Here is a 16,168-nt window from a genome sequence, read left to right as displayed (position 1 = left end):
CTTCTCCTATTTCCATGTCCCCTTTAAGGCTTCTCCCTTCTCTGCATTGTCTACATATTACATATGAGTATCATCTGGCAATCATTGGTTTCAGATGTTATAGCCACTGGCCACATATAGATTCAATGCCTTTGTCACACCATTCAAGTATAAATTGACTCCTTTACAGATTTCACAGGGCTTGTTTCTGTGTCCTACGCCTGGGTAATACAAATCAGCACCTTTTCCTACTCCTCTGTCCCCCCCTAAAGCTTATCCCTTCCCTCCCCCACCCCAAGACTCCCACTCCTCTTCTCACAGGCCTTAAACCATGTTCACCCTGCATGTTCACCCTGCAGCCGTGATGTAAACCCAGCCTGGTCAGAGAGCTCTCGCTCTCTCTCATCCCTGCTTTCTGTCTCCAGTCTGTTCCCAAGGGTCACAGTTCACATCTCACTCTGGGACCTGTTTATCAAGGGAGGGCTGGGTGAGGTAGAAGGGAGGGAAAGGGTTGGTAGACACTTTTAGGGAAGCTCAGAGCTGGTATAAAAAGAGTAGTCAGACAGAGAGGGGCCAATCTTTCAGAAGATCAGATGTACAACTAGCTGGTTTGCCCGGAGGAACGGTACAAGGAAAACTTGACTAGGTTAACTTGTGCATCTCCTCGCACACTCCTTCACGCTCCAGGGTCTCCATGGCCCTGCTGATGCAATGCTGGGTGTGTGTGATTACTCTGTCACTCACGATGACCACCAGCCATGCCTTACAAAGGTAATGCCATCTTTTTCTTTGTGTTTTTATCACTGTATGTTGTCTACTGTGTAATTAACCTAAATGCTATGGTCCTGATGGGGTCAACTTGGGGTCATGATAGGGGCTGCACCAAATGTTTGATGTATTATAATAATTGATTATGCTTATTTTTGATTTAACCAGGAAGGGCTCATTGAGATTTAAAATCTATTTTTCAAGAGCGTCCTGGCCAAGATAGTCAGCACCAAGTCATTACAAAAATTACAGACAAACAACATGTAAAAATTAAAGTAATCTAGTAAAAACCATAGAATTCACAAGAGTATAACAAAATTAAAAACATTGACAGGTCAGGGAATCAGTCTCAAGATCATTCATCAGTGCTTTAAAAATACCAATCGGGACAAGTTCTTCCAGTTTAAAAGTATATTGTAAGGCATTCCAAGACGATGGCGCAGAGTACATAAAAGCCCTTTTACCAAATTCAGTTCGGAGATTTGGAACAGTTAGCAGGATAAAGTTCAGCGAACGATGAGAGTACCCACCACATTTCTGAACAATAGTAAACCAGTAGTAAACCAAAAATGGCTTTGTAAAAAAGTATACCAGTGACTGAGCCTACGAGTGACTAGAGAAGGCCAGCCAACTCTGGTATACAAAGTGCAGTGGTGCGTAAGGGTTTTGCAGTTTAAAATAAATCTCAAATTGCCATGGTAAAGGGTGTCAATTTATCTCAAACACTGAGCGGAAGCCTTCATATACAGTGAGGGGGAAAAAGTATTTGATCCCCTGCTGATTTTTTAAAATTATTATTTTAATTTAATTTTTTTAAACGTTTGCCCACTGACAAAGAAATTATCAGTCTATAATTTTAATGTTAGGTTTATTTGAACAGAGAGCGAATAACAACAAAAAAATCTAGAAAAAACACGTCAAAAATGTTATAAACTGATTTGCATTTTAATGAGGGAAATAAGTATTTGACCCCCTCTCAATCTGAAAGATTTCTGGCTCCCAGGTGTCTTTTATACAGGTAATGAGCTGAGATTAGGAGCACACTCTGAAAGGGAGTGCTATAAGACCCCTCCCCCACTATATTTATAGGGTCCTGGACTACAGATTGGACTACAGATTAGCAATATATATATTAATTATAAGGTTTAATATGGTTCCACAGTTATTTTCTAGTCTCTGCTCCTTATAAGAAATGGTCTGAGAGATGTGTGAGTTGTGTCTGTGAGAAAGCGCCTCAAGGCTAAAAGAGATTCATTGACACAGAACCCTGCAGGGGAGTGTAAGAGACAAGTCAGATGTACCACTATAAAGCAACTTGGATTGGAAAATTATTGCTGAGCCCTTAGAAAAAACTGGAACTATTGTTCTCTCCTGCAAGTTTGTATAACTGTATATGCATGGTCTCATGAGTAGACGATGTTGATGTAGGCAGTAACATTACTAGGAGTTGACTGCAAGCACATTAAAAGCAACTTGGACTTTTCCTATTTTGCAGAACTCAGACCTCGGTTGTAGGTTTGATGTTTGACTTCTGTCTACAGCTGTATTTGGATTCAAATTGATATGATTTATAAGTGCACTTTTTGAGTAGTCTTTATTTAAGTAAATTACGGAGCCCAGAAAAGTGGAACCAACAATCCTTCTCTGCAATGTGTAATGAACCTCAATATGAAATTATTTCTGGTTAGCAATTAAGTAACTTACTGGGATTGTTTTCTAATTAAATGGTCAAAAATAAAATAGCTTCCCAGCGAAGAGCAATTTCTCAAGCAATAATTTTTCTAGGACTTTCTGGGAGTGATCTGAGTGGGGAGCGGATAACTGAAAACTATTGACAGAGGTTTGGAACTCTATCTTATTGGTCTATTAACTTATTTACCAGGCAGGCCAAAACTCCATCCCACCAAAATAGGCAGACATTTATTTTCAAACTGCTCTTAAAATGAAAGGGTATTATCCAAATTTTCACAATTTCACAGTATTATTCCAGCCTCATGGTGTGGAAATATTATTATTTTTAAAGCAGGAAAATCATGTTTTTGACTGCTCTGGGTCATTAAAATAGACAGTGAAGAAGCTTGAATGGATACTTTGAGGTGTTTTATCAATTTAAACCAGACAATTTTTCTAAACTAAATCAGTTGAGAATGTGTTTCTACAGCTCTGCCAAAATACAATGTTATACAGACATGGGGACACATGGTCTCATGTTAACAATGGCCCATGATTGCACAATGCATTGTATACCCCCCAGTCCCATCCCACCCCTGCTCACTTCCTATGTATCATTCTATTGGATGATCTTTCCTCACTGTTGTCATATCTAATCAGGATCAGTCTGAAGAAGATGCCCTCCATAAGAGAAACCCTACATGAGATGGGTGTGTCTCCAGCACAGTTATTCGCTGAATTGGCCCAGAAGAGCAAAGATGACCTCTCCCCCAGCAACGGGACAGCCCCCACCCCCCTCACCAACTACCTGGATGTGAGAGACACTGCACTGATCACCCATACTGTAGATGCAATTGACATGGAAACATTATGTTCCAAATGAGAGAACACAAAGCACGTGCCAAACTGAGTTGGGTAAATTATTAATTGCTGCTTCTTCTCTCTGCTTCTCAGACCCAGTACTATGGGGAGATCAGTATTGGTTCTCCTGCCCAGATGTTCAACGTAGTGTTTGATACAGGCTCAGCCAACCTGTGGGTGCCCTCATACAGCTGTTCCCCTCTCTATACTGCCTGCTGTAAGTACAGTGCACAGAAACACACCCACATCCACACATTCAGAGACGTCATGCCCATAGGGGGCACAGGGGCAAGTGCCCCCACAGATCTGTCCTCTTGAAGAAAATGTTTCTCTGTAATACTACTAGCCACCTACACATTTTATGAAATTGGCTTTAGCTAACCCAGATAGGTTTCCAAATTCCCAACCTCATAATTAGCTACCAAGAAACCAGCAATCAAGTTAGAGTAGCTAGCTTATCTAACTACAAGTAACTGACAAAATAAAGGAAACACAGGGAATGCGACAATCTTTCCACAAGAAAATCCATAACTTGGTGTTTTGTTGATGGTGGTGGAAAACACTGTCTCAGGCGCCGCTCTAGAATCTCCCATAAGTGCAAGGGTGTAACTTTCACTGGAGATGGGGGGGACTTGACCCCTCCCACATTCTAAAATTGTATCCCCCCCCCCAGTTTTAAAATTGCACTGTGATACAAAAAGCGTCATCGGTGTGCTTTAGGAGCATGCGGACGCCTCAGTGGTCAGTCGGCTGTTTGCCGATATCAGACGGCTGGATTTAGGACTGCGTGGACACCACAGAGTGTACGGACAGGCTGTGTGAAGGCAAAGCTATTATTATAGGGCCAGCACGGTGCTGTTGTCTGCAGCTGCCGTCTCTGTGTTGCACTTTTTCTCTGAGTTATAAAAGCAAGCAGAGCAGAAACTCTCTTGTCTTTATTTGACTGATGTAGCTAGCAAGGTAACTTCTGTTTGACTAAACAGACAAAAAAGCATGTTTCATCCTCTCTCTGTTGAATTTCTGTCTGAAGAAAATGAACTAACTAGCTTGTAGCTACCACAACTAGTTCAGCTCTAGCCTCTAGTTGCCTGTCACATGGCAGCCTCTAGCAGCTGTTGTGTGTATGGAAATGTTTGTAGCCTTTTTGTCCCATTTCAACAGAAGTAAATTGACTAAGCTAGTTTTTGCCAGTTACCATTAGAGCTAGCTAGCTCACTAACTTTACTATTATTTTTGCCTCAATCACACTACACCTGAATCAAATTATGAAACCAGTGGCCAAACTGAAGACCGATATGCTGAAGTTTTTTTACAGCGCAATGTGAGTTTTTATTAGTCAGTGAACCAATGTACAACAGTTTCCATAGCTAATGCTCTACTTTTCACATGGACACGGTATAAACATCTCTACAGGCTACAGTGTCATGGTGCACAGTCAGTATACAACACTATGCTCATCATGTCTTAGCAGGATCAGATGGTGACAGGTGTCCCAGGAGGGTCAGACAGCCAGGGAAGACCAGTCTACAGAGCTGAAGTAAATTTTGCAGTGTATTATTATAACAATCAGTTAACGGATACAACATTCATTTTTTTTTGATGGGTAGGCTATAGCCTGGGATCTGGGAATAATGGCCATTTCAATTATTGAACCATTGATTCTATTCTTGGATAATGTATAAATGTACATCATGGTAAGACTTTGTCATGCCTCTGAGTAGGATCCGATGGTGACAGGGGTCTCAGCAGGTCAGGCAACCATGGGAAGACAGGCTGTGACGGCACTGAGGTTGACTTTTCTTTTGCAGAAACACCATTTTATTAACACTGGACAAGCCGGAAGCTTCAAATATGTAAACTATTTTAAGTCTTAACAACCCTGTAAAGTTGATTTCTAAACTGGATCAAGGGTTGATAGAGGCTTTTCCCCATGACACATAACAGGTCAAACAAAAATGTGAGGAAGACCTGGGAGGCACTGTTGATAGTGATGAGTGTATACAGATATGTCATGGATGGTCACATACTAAAGACATAAATTACTGCATCGAACATCCTACATACCAGTTAAACGTAATATCATGCACTCAGAAATAGAATTCCTTTGCTGAAGGTGTAAAACGTGGAAGGGGACATACTGTATTTGAATATGTTATGATCTTGTGAAGGCAAAAGATGATGTTCTGTAATCTCAGCATGTCTACAGATTTCCCCGTCTCCCTGTTTTTGTTTGCTTGTAAATGTTGATACTGGAGACTGTTATCAGGAAAAAACGGGGTAACCGAGCATTAATGGCTAATGATTCATTGCCATTAATTGAAAGGTTGGTTATCCTAGAACAATGTCACAATGGATGGCAAAAATGTCAAGTTTTGCATCACTATATTTGATTTATTACAATGTTAAGGGTATAATGTGCAAATTCCAAAAGGTTTGGTTGCCTTATATGGAATACTGTATGACAAAAGGGGTCTATATTGAAAACGTTCAATATTTTTTTGTCAAGCTGTCACAAACATATATTTTTTAATGAGACACCCGTCTGATTTTCACCTGTCTCGGTGGACTAATGCATTGAGGACTCCGGGGTGACGCCACAGTCCAAGAATATGGGGATTGTGGCTCAGATGCACAAGGAACGTCTCTCTCCAGAATGCGCTCTCTCCCGCCATTTCATGGGTTCACAGTTTCATAAACTTAATTGTGTGCATTGTTCACTGTCTATAAATTCCCCATTCCATATATCACAAGTACTAGTTTACATTTACCGTTAATTGCTATAATTTTGAATCTGTGACGTTTGTTTGGTTATGGTAATTTATTTTTATGCATTCAATTTATAATTATTATTATAACAGTCATTTACCATTTTTCATTGTCGGAGTGTCTTGAAGAACTCACAACCTATGATACACTTGTGAGAAACAAGTTTTTGTTTATTTCATTCCATTTATGAGTTTTGTCAGTTCATTCATTGTCTTTTGTTTGAAATGCTCCAGTCAATGGTGAGTAAGGACGCACACCTGGTTACGAATATAGAAGTAGAACTAGTCTACCTGGCCTGCGCACAAATGTAGGCCTTTAAATGTGCCCATTTGGGGATGTCTGATAGGATTTCTAATTGTCTTGACTCACCACCCCTAATGAGCTTCTCAAAGGAATTTTTAAGTAAATTAACTCTATTTTTAGAATCAATTGAGAATGACAATAGTTCCTCAAAGTATTTGAACAATGTACAGTTGAAGTGGGAAGTTTACATAGTGGGAAGTTTACATACACGTCAAATCCATTTAAATTCAGTTTTTCACAATTCTTGACATTCAATCCGAGTAAAAATTTCCTGTTTTAGTGAATTACTATTATTCTGACATTTTATCTACTATTATCTACTATTATTCTGACATTTTGTGAAATGTCAGAATAATAGTAGAGTGATTTTTTTTTCATCTTTTATGACTTTTATCACATTCCCAGTGGGTCAGAAGTTTACATACACTTAATTAGTATTTAGAAGCATTGCCTTTAAATTGTTTAAACTTGGGTCAAACGTTTCGGGTAGCCTTCCACAAGCTTCCCACAATAAGTTGGGTGAATTTTTGCTCATCCTCCTGACAGAGCTGGTGTAACTGTTTAAAGGCACAGTATGTAAACTTCTGACCCACTAGAATTGTGATACAGTGAAATAATTTGTCTGTAAAAAAATTGTTGGAAAAATTACTTTTTACAATTTACATACCGCCCCAATAGATCCACAGATGACGCAATCTCTACTGCAATCCACACTGCCCTTTCACACCTGGACTAAAGGAACGCCTATGTGAGAATGCTATTCTTTGACTACAGCTCAGTGTTCAACACCATAGTACCCTTAAAGTTCATCACTAAGCTAAGGACCCTGGGACTAAACACCTCCCTCTGCAAGTGGATACTAGACTTCCCCCAGGTGGTAAGGGTAGGTAACAACACATCCGTCACACTGATCCTCCACACGGGGGCCCCTCAGGGGTGTGTGTTCAGTCCCCTCCTTTACTCCCTGTTCACTCATGACTGCACGGCCAGGCACGACTCCAAAACCATCATTAAGTTTGCAGATGACACAATAGTGGTAGGCCTGATCACCGACAACGATGAGACCGCCTATAGGGAGGAGGTCAGAGACCTGACCGTGTGGTGCAAGGACAACAACCTCTCCCTCAACGTGAGCAAGACAATGGAGATGATTGTGGACAACAGGAAAAGGAAGAACCAAGCATGCCCCCATTCTCACCAACAGAGCTACAGTGGAGCACAGTGGAACAGGTTCAAGTTCATTGGTGTCCACATCACCAACAAACTAACATGGTTAAGCACACCAAGACAGTTGTGAAGAGGGCACAAAAAATATATTCCCCCTCAGGAGACTAAAATGTGGCATGGGTCCTCAGATCCTTAAGGTTTTACAGCTGCACCATCGAGAGCATCCTAACGGGTTTCATTCCTGCCTGGTTTTGTAACTGCTCGGCTTCCGACCGCAAGGCACTACAGAGGCCAGTGCATACAGCCCAGTATTCACCAGGGCGAAGATTCTTGCCATTCAGGACCTCGATACCAGGCAGTGTCAGAGGAAGGCCATAATAATTGTCAAGGACTCCAGCAACCCTATTCATAGACTGTTCTCTCTGCTGCCGCACGGCAAGCGGTACCAGAGCACCAAGTCTATGTCTAAGAGGCTTCTACCCCCAAGTCATAAGACTATTTGCATTGCCCCGCCTTCTACACTGCTGCTACTCTGTTATTATCAATGCATAGTCAGTTTAATAACTCTATGTACAGTTGAAGAGAGAAGGTTACATACACCTTAGCCAAATACATTTAAACTCAGTTTTTCACAATTCCTGACAATGTTTCGGGTAGCCTTCCACAAGCCTCCCACAATAAGTTGGGTGAATGTTGGCCCATTCCACCTGACAGAGCTGGTGTAACTGAGTCAGGTTTGTAGGCCTCATTGCTCGCACATGCTTTTTCAGTTCTGCCCACAAATGTTCTATGGGATTGAGGTCAGGTCTTTGATGGCCACTCCAATACCTTGACTTTGTTGTCCTCAAGCCATCTTGCCACAACTTTGGAATAATGCTTGGGGTCATTGTCCATTTGGAAGACCCATTTGCGACCAAGCTACAACTTCCTGACTGATGTCTTGAGATGTTGCTTCTATATATCCACATAATTTTCCATCCTCATGATGTAATCTATTTTGTGAAGTGCACCAGTCCCTCCTGCAGCAAAGCACCCCCACAACATGATGCTGCCACCCCCATGTTTCACGGTTGAGATGGTGTTCTTCGTCTTGCAAGCTTCCCCCTTTTTCCTCCAAAGATAACGACGGTCATTATGGCCAAACAGTTCTATTTTTGTTTCATCAGACCAGAGGACATTTCTCCAAAAAGTACGATCTTTGTCCCCATGTGCAGTTGCAAACCGTAGTCTGTATTTTTTATGGCAGTTTTGGAGCAGTGGCTTCTTCCTTTCAGGTTGTCGATATAGGACTCCTTTTACTGTGGATATAGATACTTTTGTACCTGTTTCCTCCAGCATCTTCACAAGGTCCTTTGTTGTTGTTCTGGGATTGATTTTCACTTTTTCGCACCAAAGTACGTTCATCTCTAGGAGACAGAATGCATCTCCTTCCTGAGCGGTATGACAGCCGTGTGTTCCCACAGTGTTTATACTTGCGTACTGTTGTTTGTATAGATGAACGTGTTACCTTCGGGTGTTTGGAAATTGATCCCAAGGATGAACTAGACCTGTGGAGGTCTACACTTTTTATTCTGATTTCTTTCGATTTTCCCATGATGTCAAGAAGGGAGGCACTGAGTTTGAAGGTAGGCCTAGAAATACATCCACAGGTACACCTCCAATTGACTCAACTGATGTCAACTAGCCTATCAGACGCTTATAAAGTCAACTTAGTGTATGCACAGTCAACTTAGTGTATGTAAACTTCTGACCCACTGGAATTGTGATACAGTGAATTATAAGTGAAATAATCTGTATGTAAACAATTGTTGGAAAAATGTCTTGTGTCAGGCACAAAGTACATGTCCTAACCGACTTTCCAAAACTATAGTTTGTTAACAAGAAATTTGTGGAGTGTTTGAAGAAACTAGTTTTAATGACTCCAACCTAAGTGTATGTGGTGCCCCTGCACATTAACTCTGTACCGACTCTATATCTGACATGGTACAGGTGTCATTTCTTTTAAAGCCCATAACCATGTGTGTGAAGTGTGTACTTTTGTTACAAAGTAGATGTATTTAATACTGCAAGAAACCTGCTTTAGCCCACTGCTGTAAAGGGTTCATTGTTTACTTAATTCAGGAACCATGCATGGAAGAACCTGCTTTAGCCCACTGCTGTAAAGGGTTCATTGTTTACTTAATTCAGGAACCATGCATGGAAGAACCTGCTTTAGCCCACTGCTGTAAAGGGTTCATTGTTTACTTAATTCAGGAACCATGCATGGAAGAACCTGCTTTAGCCCACTGCTGTAAAGGGTTCATTGTTTACTTAATTCAGGAACCATGCATGGAAGAACCTGCTTTAGCCCACTGCTGTAAAGGGTTCATTGTTTACTTAATTCAGGAACCATGCATGGAAGAACCTGCTTTAGCCCACTGCTGTAAAGGGTTCATTGTTTACTTAATTCAGGAACCATGCATGGAAGAACCTGCTTTAGCCCACTGCTGTAAAGGGTTCATTGCTTACTTAATTCAGGAACCATGCATGGAAGAACCTGCTTTCAAAATACTTTATATGCCTCATTTACTCAAGTGTTTCCATTATTTTGTCAGTTAGCTGTATCTTAGCTGACATGCCTGCTGACAAGGATGGTAGACTTTATAAAAGCGAGCCATAACTAACTAAATGTACCGTATGCATGGCATTCAAGGATACAGAAAGCACCTCCTTCACCAACCAGCGAGGCTGCCCACGACAGCTGAACAGAACAGTACCTACCAATAGCTTTTCCCTAGTTTTTGTCTGGCCCGCAATCTGGAGGCCATGCACTGCAAGCCTGTGTATGTGGCTGAGACTGCCAAATATCAGAGCCTCCAGCTTGCACCTACACCCGAGGGTGTCCAAGCATGCCACAAGGGACTGGTACTTATGCAGCTTCTCTGCAATGGCCTGCTACATGTAGCCGTCAAATGAGCAGCCCACTTCCAAAATGAGCACATCCCTCCTGGCCTCCCACACACAAAACCTGTATGTTTAATTGCTTCACCAGAGATAAGGATGTTCCTGCATGATTATGACACAATGACCTTTGAACTCACAGTTACCCACAACAGATATGACAGTTCTAAGTCCCGGACGCACATCAAGAACGGGACAGGATTCTCCATCCAGTATGCCTCTGGAAACGTCAGGGGATTCCTGAGTGAGGATGTGGTTGTGGTGAGTGTAACGTAACACGACTCTAAGAAAATAATCTTTGTACCCTTTCTCCTCATCTGTTTCCTATCATCCCTTTTAAACATGCTTTTTTGTGATCAATATGGGAATAATGGTAGACATTGCCCATAAGTACTGATCTACTGAAGGATTATCTTACTAGGGGTAAAACCTGGATATAGGTATTGAGGGACAATTTATATCTTACTCTGTGCATTCTCCAGGTGGGTGGCATCCCTGTGGTCCAGGTATTTGCAGAGGCCACAGCCCTGCCTGCCATCCCCTTCATCTTTGCCAAGTTTGACGGAGTCCTTGGGATGGGCTACCCCAACGTGGCCATCGACGGTATCACCCCTGTGTTCGACCGCATCATGTCCCAGCACGTCCTCAAGGAGGAGGTCTTCTCTGTCTATTATAGCAAGTAGGTGATATCACTGTCACTGTTTATATCGGGCCTGATTCAGACTTGGATAAGTAGACTTCTTTTTACTTAAAATATCAAAATCAAATCATTTCTAGGTACCAATTACGTACCATACTGTGATTGTTTTCAAATTGAAATGGTCAATAAGAATCAAACAGCTTCTTAGGAAAGATACATTTCTCAAGCAACAATTTAGCTAGGACTGTCTTTAAATGGAGGGGAAAACTGAGAACTAGCTGACATTGGCAGAGAGGTTTGGAACTCTATTTCTTATTGGTCTATTAACTAATGTATTGCCTGGTGGTGTCACCTGGCAGGCCAAGACTCCATCCCACCAAAACAGGCAGAAATGTCCTTTTCAAACAGCTATTACACTAAAAAGGCATTATCATAATTTTCACAGTATTATTCCAACCTCCTTTAAGTTCATGTTTAACTAAATATTTGCCTACTTTAGCAATGTCACTGCATTTCCAGGCCACTATAGTGAAATTTAGATGAAACAGTCATTACCCACTGGGCACAGATGTCATTTCAATGTCTACTTTTGATTTACATTTTGTTGAGTCCAGAGGAGGCTGGTGGGAATAGTTATAGGAGGACAGGCTCATTATGATAGCTGGAATGGAATCAATAGAATGGTACCAAACACATGGAAACAACGTGTTTGACTCCATTCTATTGATACCATTACAGTCATTACAATGACCGTCCTCCTATAGCTCCTCCCACCAGCCTCTTCTGGTTGAGTCATCAACTATCGTGAAATCAACAAAAATTATCACCACATCATTGATGAAGTTCTCTTATGTTGATGACTTTTTGCAAATCCAATCAGTTTTCCACATTGATTAAACACCACAAAGATTTATTTGGTTGAAGTGAAGTGGAAACAATGCCGATTCAATTGGGTTTTGCCCACTGGGTGGTCCCCTTTCAGAATAACTGAGCTTATTACAACTTTTTGGCACCACTAAGGCAGAGGGCGGCTTGAGAATGTGCACAACAATGGCATGATGCAACCGATTGATGGAGGTGCAACCTATGAATAGTAATCCGGGCAATCTGTTTTTCTTCTCTCAGGGACCCAATGCACAAACCAGGTGGGGAGCTAGTGATGGGAGGAACAGACCCAGAGTACTACACTGGTACCTTCAACTACATGGGCACCAGTGCGGCAGGAAAATGGGAGGTCAACATGAAAGGGTGAGATGTGACAGCTATGTGTATGTGTGCATGTGCAATAGTGGAGGCTGGTGGGAGGAGCTATAGGAGGATAGGCTCATTGTGATGGCTAGAATGGAATAAATGGAATGCTATCAAATATATGGAAACCACGTTTGACTCCGTTCCATTAATTCCAGTCCAGCCATTACAATGAGCCCGTCCTCCTATAGCTCTTCTCACCAACCTCTACTGATGTGCAAGTTGTCTGTCTGTCTCTGTCTGTTTGTTTGTTTATCGGTGGGTCAGTATATACACATTTGCCTGGGTCAATGAACTTTACATGTGTATGTGTGTAATTTTCTCTCTCTCTTTCTTTCTCGCTCTCTCTCCCAGGGTGACAGTGGGGGAGGATATGCTGTTTTGTAAGGAAGGCTGTACAGCAGTGATTGACACAGGCTCCTCCTACATCACAGGCCCCGCCTCCTCTGTGTCTGTACTGATGAAAACCATTGGAGCCACAGAACTGGCAGAGGGAGGGGTGTGTAAATCTGAGCCACAGACTGTATCTTTATTGCCTAAACAGTCTCTTAACTAGCATCTTACCTTACCTTATAGGCGGAATAAGATGTTGTTTGTTCTCCTTTCAGTACACTGTAAACTGTGACCTGGTGAAGTCCTTACCCAGTGTCACCTTCCACCTTGGAGGACATGAGTACTCCCTCACTGAGGATGACTACATCTTATGGGTAAGTAATGGAAATTGGCACAACTGGGATATGCTGTACAGATACAGGGCAAATGTCATGTTTACCTTTGTAGCTACTGTGTCATGTTTACATTGTGTTATAGATTTGACATGTATGTTTTATAAATACACATTTATGGAAGTCTTTACCAGTATCTTGTTATGATTTGCTCTCCGTCTGTAGCAATCTCAGTTTGGAGAGGACATCTGTAGTGTGACCTTTAGGGGTTTGGATGTGCCGCCTCCTACTGGCCCTATCTGGATCCTGGGAGCCAACTTCATCGCCCGCTACTACACAGAGTTTGACCGTCGCAACAACCGCATAGGCTTCGCCACAGCAGTCTGACAGGAGCCTCTGCTTAGCCACCAAGCTTTCACTCCTCTTGCTCTTACTTCCTTCATACTCTCTTTGTCTCTGTTACTGTCTCTTACTATCAGCCTGTATTTCTCACTTACACTCTCTTACACTCTATTATTACATTTCTCTTTCTCTGTCTCTTTATCACAGGGCCTGCCCTTTGTCCCCATCTTTTTTTACACTTCTTGCATTCTGCCATATCAAGTCATCATTTTGGATTAAATCTGTGCCAATTGCACTTTTCACCTCGTATCACCCAATCAGAATATATCTTTGTTTTTAGTTGACGATCATTGACGTGCAGCTAACAACACACTTATTTTGTGTTATATATCACATGGCATGCTGATGTCATGTCATACAGTTACATTTTTTAACAATCCCATGTTACATTGTTTAACAATCCCCATGTAATAGCACTGTCTACAATGTCATGATGTAACAAGAATAAAGCTTATTTAATGGACATGTCTGTATTATTGTTATTGTCTGCAGTCAAGAAATTTTGTTTGCATTCTAAGTTCTCAGAATGTCTGTTTATCATCAGGGGAGACTCCAGCAGAAAACAAAGTGTTCTTCATTCACTGACCGCAGAAACACGAGCATCTTAATGTCTGTACAGAAATAAACTATCCAGATGTCTTCTATTTTGAGTCACAATATTAATATGATTTATCCTCTGAAGTTGAGCTAGAGATGAATTGATATCAGACAGTGTTTAAGTCCTTTAGTTCTGGCAGGCTTTGGTCTACAGAGTGTGGATCTAATGTGGGAACTGATGGTGTGAAAATAGCACACACTGTATGTGTAGGATCCAAGGGTGGATGTAGAAAACCGGTTGAGTGATTTATCTTCTGTTCTGCTGTTCTCGCCACACTAAAGATGCCTTTCACAGCATAGTGTCGTCTCTCTCATTTCTCTATCTTCTCTCTCTTTTCTCTATTTTCATTATCTTTCTATTCACTCTCTCCACTCTCTTTTCTCTCCATTCTCTCTTTTTTTCTCTTCTCTCTCTTTTCTCTATACCTTCTCACTCTCTTTTTCTCCTCTCCCTCTCTCAATTATTTGTTTTCTTTCACCATGTGCCAGCTGGCTAGGACATTATTTTTAAAACGTGTATGAGCTGGTGTATATTTCCACAACATTTGTAGACAAATACAAATTCTCTGCCCACCATTCATGCTGGTAAGAGGGGTGAAGCAATTCAACTTCAGCAAAACTTAACATTTACTGTAATGTAGAGTGATTTCTCTGAAACGAAACAGGACAGGATGGAAATGTCCCATGATGTCCTCAAGGAAACATAAGGCCATTCCAGTGTACATCTCAACCACAAAGGTCCGAGGTCATGATCAATCACAGGTCGGAAAGGTCATACAACCTTGTCACTGGAGGATGACTTTGAAAGTGAAACCTGCTCTGCAAACAGAATTACCGGAAGACAGACTCTGTTCTTCTTGTATCTTTAACCTCCATTATAGCTAGTAGACACACAAAGAGATAAAAAGACAATAAATGCAGTCATATTTGATGCAAACTGTTGTGGAGTTATTTTCAGAGGGAAAGTCCACCCAGTGATGTGGGGTATAGAGAATAAAGATATCTAGACTGGAAGATGAACAATAATTTCCTTGCCTTCATCCCGGCACATCCATGAATTGTTCAACTAAGATATTATCTGGAAAAATGTGTTTTGAGGTTAAGGTGAAGATACTAGCACTGCTACTTTTAATGCTGGTACTTTTGAACATACTGTACAAGAATACTCTCTACATGACTCTACAAAACATCTCCATTTCATTTAGCACTAGATCTGTAGTGGCTTTAGAATGGAAGCACATGTTATATCATTCTATGTTGAGGAGGAATATCGAATTACCAAAGGTTATTGTCAAGTATTTCCTGGAATATGCTGTGTTTATGAACTGTAGTCTGCGTTGAACCTGAGGGACACAAACCATGTTCCATCTGACCAATTCTCACAGTGGCATCATAAGGATTTGAACAGGAACTGTATTTAACCAATAGAACAGGTAATATGCATCTTGCACTTATTGTACAGTATACTGATCAAAAATATAAACACAACAGGCAAACAAGTTCAAAGATTTTTACTGAGTTACAGGTTATATAAGGAAATCAGCCAATTGAAATAAATTCATTAGGCCCTAATCTATGGGTTACACATGAATGGGAATACAGATATGCATCTCTTGGTCACAGATACCTTAATCAGAAACTTGTCAGTATCTGGTGTGACCACCATTTTCCACATGCAGCACAACAAATCTCCTTCGCATAGAGTTAATCAGGCTGTGGAATGTTGTCCCACTTCTCTTTATTTGCTGTGCAAAGTTGCTGGATATTGGACAGAACTGGAACACACTGTTGTACACGTCAATCCAGAGCATCCCAAATGTGCTGAATGGGTGACATGTCTGGAGGGTATGCAGGCCATGGAAGAACTGGGACATTTTCAGCTTCCAGGAATTGTGCGACATACGTAGGACATCAGAATGCTGAAATGTGAGGGGATGGTGGAGGATGACTGGCACAACAATGAGCATCACGATCTCATCACGTTATCTCTGTTGGAGGTGGCTTATGGTATAGAAATTAACATTCAGTTCTCTGGCAACAGCTCTGGTGGACATTCCTGCAGTCAGTATGCCAATTACACACTCCCTCAAAACTTGAGACATCTGTGGCATTGTGTTGTGTGACAAATCAGAACATTTTAGAGTGGCCTTTTATTGTCCCC

General features: G+C 41.4%; 1 protein-coding gene across 1 annotated transcript; it reads left to right on the top strand.

Moving 5' to 3' along the window:
• Positions 1-569: 569 nt before the first annotated feature.
• LOC124045030 (renin-like) lies at positions 570-13,873 on the top strand. Its single transcript, XM_046364240.1, has 9 exons — positions 570-750; positions 3,079-3,232; positions 3,373-3,496; positions 10,598-10,716; positions 10,938-11,134; positions 12,221-12,343; positions 12,698-12,842; positions 12,952-13,050; positions 13,234-13,873. Exons 1-9 carry the CDS (start codon positions 674-676, stop codon positions 13,393-13,395), a joined length of 1,200 nt encoding a protein of 399 aa, XP_046220196.1. The 5' UTR covers positions 570-673; the 3' UTR covers positions 13,396-13,873.
• The last annotated feature ends 2,295 nt before the right edge of the window (positions 13,874-16,168 follow it).

The sequence above is a fragment of the Oncorhynchus gorbuscha genome, linkage group LG10, assembly GCF_021184085.1.
Source record: "Oncorhynchus gorbuscha isolate QuinsamMale2020 ecotype Even-year linkage group LG10, OgorEven_v1.0, whole genome shotgun sequence".
NCBI classification, from domain to species: Eukaryota; Metazoa; Chordata; class Actinopteri; order Salmoniformes; family Salmonidae; genus Oncorhynchus; species Oncorhynchus gorbuscha.
The sequence above is the reverse complement of the archived record's forward strand: the minus strand, read 5'-3'. Positions and strand labels throughout refer to the sequence as shown.

What these genes read in the sequence shown, in the direction of transcription:
- LOC124045030 (XM_046364240.1), top strand. Translation starts at nt 674, where the DNA reads ATGGCCCTGCTGATGCAATGCTGGGTGTGTGTGATTACTCTGTCACTC. An exon ending in CCCTCTCTATACTGCCTGCT is followed by an intron (nt 3,497 to 10,597) that starts GTAAGTACAGTG and finishes TTGAACTCACAG; the next exon opens with TTACCCACAACAGATATGAC. An exon ending in AGGATGACTACATCTTATGG is followed by an intron (nt 13,051 to 13,233) that starts GTAAGTAATGGA and finishes CTCCGTCTGTAG; the next exon opens with CAATCTCAGTTTGGAGAGGA.